At 40.6% G+C, this 2,986-nt stretch overlaps 1 protein-coding gene across 1 annotated transcript; it reads right to left on the reverse strand.

The window, feature by feature from the left end:
- Nucleotides 1–600: 600 nt before the first annotated feature.
- LOC118382020 (urocortin-3) lies at nt 601–2,619 on the reverse strand. The gene has a single exon (XM_035768888.2). The coding sequence runs from the start codon at nt 2,617–2,619 to the stop codon at nt 2,161–2,163; it is 459 nt and encodes a 152-aa protein (XP_035624781.1). The 3' UTR covers nt 601–2,160.
- Between the last annotated feature and the right edge of the window lie 367 nt (nt 2,620–2,986).

Genomic DNA, 2,986 nt, shown 5'->3' on the forward strand with positions numbered 1-2,986 from the left:
CCACTTCCTAACCTCCTGCCAAATGTCTGACCATATTAGAGACACATATTTCCCTCAGATTACAGACCAACAATAAACGGATATCTATTGGGAGAAATACCAGTGTGCCATCGCAGCAGCAATCAAATGAAATGTAATTTAATTGTAGCAAAGATGATGGATATACTGACAAGATACTACATGTCTCTCTGCCCCAACAATGGGAGTCATTGTCCACAAAGAGGCACAGCGGGCTGTCGAGCTTCCGCCTATCCTTTGTTTGGATTGGTGTATTAATGCATGTCAATATTGTCATCTTATTTTGAATATTCAATGAGGGTTGTTGACTTCGCCCTCCTGTATTCAATCGAGAGAGATGCTATGCTACTAGCCTCATGTCATGAATATGCATAGCCATTTTGAGACAACTCTGATATAAAGTGTGTTTTCTCAATGTTACCAGGATGTCCCCATGAGTGACAGAACACTGAGCCAATCATGACGCAACAGTCCGTATTTTCTGCTGGCTTGCCCTACCACCACAGAAAGCTGAGATCGCCTGAAACACCTGCATTTTGTAGCTGCTTTACTCAAGAAAACAAAAAAGAGACCATCTTTGTATGCAGCTTTATTAACTCAATGATATACATCTTTTTTTTTTTACATTGTTTGAAAACTGATATCTGACACAAAATAACATGCAATACAGGCAAAGCCAATTTTTGGGCAAAAAATGTGGGGCTCAAAACAAGTGGGTCTCAAAACAAGTGGGTCTCAAAACAATTGGGTATCAAAACAAGTGGGTCTCAAAACAAGTGGGGCTCAAAACAAGTGGGTCTCAAAACAAGTGGGGCTCAAAACAAGTGGGTCTCTAAACAAGTGGTTCTCTGTCCCACCAGCCCTGAATGACGGGTTGTCACTGGGGCTGATCTTTCCACTTTGTGGCTGTGCCAGCTAGTGACCAGTCTGCAGAGCTGCCAAACTAACCTGAAGCTGGAGCTCTTTAACATCTTTAAATGCCTCTAAAATATTTAGAGAGGAGGAAATGTAATGGTCACTGATGACTCCCAATTGTTTGTGTGTGTGCGTGTGTGTGCGTGCGTGCGTGCGTGCGTGCGTGTGTGTGTGTGTGTGTGTGTAACATACCTGTGTTTAACGCACCTGAAAGCTATAGCATATATAGGGACGATAATATATTTAGTTCATATCGACAAAGCTGTTGTTTTCCATTGGCTGACTGACTGACTTAATTATGCCTAACACCTAAATTACAACACCTTCTAAATGTGAAAATGGCCGTTATTGAAGACAACGTTTAATTCATCTGCTTTTATTTGAGGAAAAATAATCCCTTTGTGTATAAAAATAACAGATATTTGATGATCAAACATTGAGGCTACCATGCATTTTCCTTGAAATAACTGAATAACTAATCATTTCACATTCTAGCGTCTATTCAAAGGTATATAGGCTAACTCGCTTCTCTTTACACTAAATATGCCGCAACATGCGTGCGAATTTCAATGAAAGCAATTTGTTCACATAATTTGTATTGTACCGTACTGCCCTGTATTTCAAGCATATGTATGCCTTGCTTTTCCTATAAAACGCGGGCACAAATGAGAAGAAATGCAAACCATTTCCATTGACAGGCTAATTACACTTTACCCACTGATTTTATGCATATGCAATTGACATGTTTCCTCATTTGCCTTATCTAATTTCAAAGACCCCTCTCATTACACCACATTTCCTGGTCCAGTGGAAGACTAGACGTTGTATATCTTTAAAGGGCCTAACCTTATCTTAAAAGTACTTTCATTTTAATGAATTGAAATGTATATTCTGAACATAAATTAAAATCATTCAGTGTGTAGACTAGTTCAAAATGATCTCGAATTGTATTTTGATTTTCATTCAATTTCAGGGATTCTAAAATGGAATAGGCCTGTACAGTAAACAATCCAATTGTACTTCAGAAAAGTAAATCTCAATAATCCCTATGTTTCGTATTTAAATTTGATAGATCATACCCACAGAAAAAAAAACATCTCACAATTACTGCATCTGAAAGTTTGATTTGAGGAAAAATAAAACTTCCAGCAAAACGTATTTGTCAGAGTGAAAATCTAATATGTAATGGATAATCAGGGTAGCGGCTTCAACCGTCGGAGAGATAGTCTACTGTCTCTTCCTTCGTCCAATCTGCGCCATCAGACGCGCGTTGTCGGCCGCTTTTGCGCGCAGGTTCTTGGACTTTTGGATGTCAAAGAGAATGTTCATGATGTTGGTGGGCACATCTAGAGACAGGGTAAACTTGCGTAGCCGATCATTATTAATTCTGTTCTGGAACATCTTACTCCTTAGCTGCGTCTGACTGAGAAACCTGTAGTTGGCGGGGTAAGTCGACGTCCTTTTCTCCCGCGACTCTGCGGAGGAGAGAGTGTCTCCGGACTTGAAGAGGGAGCCCAAGCTTTCCGACACTGGGAACGTGTCACTGGGAACGTCGTTCGTCTGGACCTCAGCTAGTATGTCATCGTCACAGAGGAGGTTGTAGTCGCTCTGGTACAGTCTGAGACAGAGGCTGGAGGTTGGCGCGCAGAGGACAGCCAACACAACCAGGGTTCTTAGGAACGGCATCACGATGTCCTAAGCCGTCGAAGAGAGCGAGAGAGAGAGAGAGAGAACCGTTCGTTTATTGGTCACTAAACTTTAAAAGTTCCCAGATATCTGACAAATATAACCCTGTCCATGTTCACCATGCGTAAAGACAATAGTCCAAACGAGTAGATCCGTTTTATGCGTTATTGTCTTCCCTATTGTAAAGGATATAAAGCAACACTTTATTGTTTAAAAATGCTAAGATCAATACATTAAGTGAATGGTACTGAAATATGTAACTATATTCCTGATTTGAGCACACGGAAATGTGCCACATCAACAAAATAACTTACCACTGTAATGCACTGTAATTCTAAGAAGACAGTTTCCGCCAGAAAGTCACGTG

Source organism: Oncorhynchus keta, chromosome 19 (assembly GCF_023373465.1).
Source record: "Oncorhynchus keta strain PuntledgeMale-10-30-2019 chromosome 19, Oket_V2, whole genome shotgun sequence".
NCBI lineage: Eukaryota > Metazoa > Chordata > Actinopteri > Salmoniformes > Salmonidae > Oncorhynchus > Oncorhynchus keta.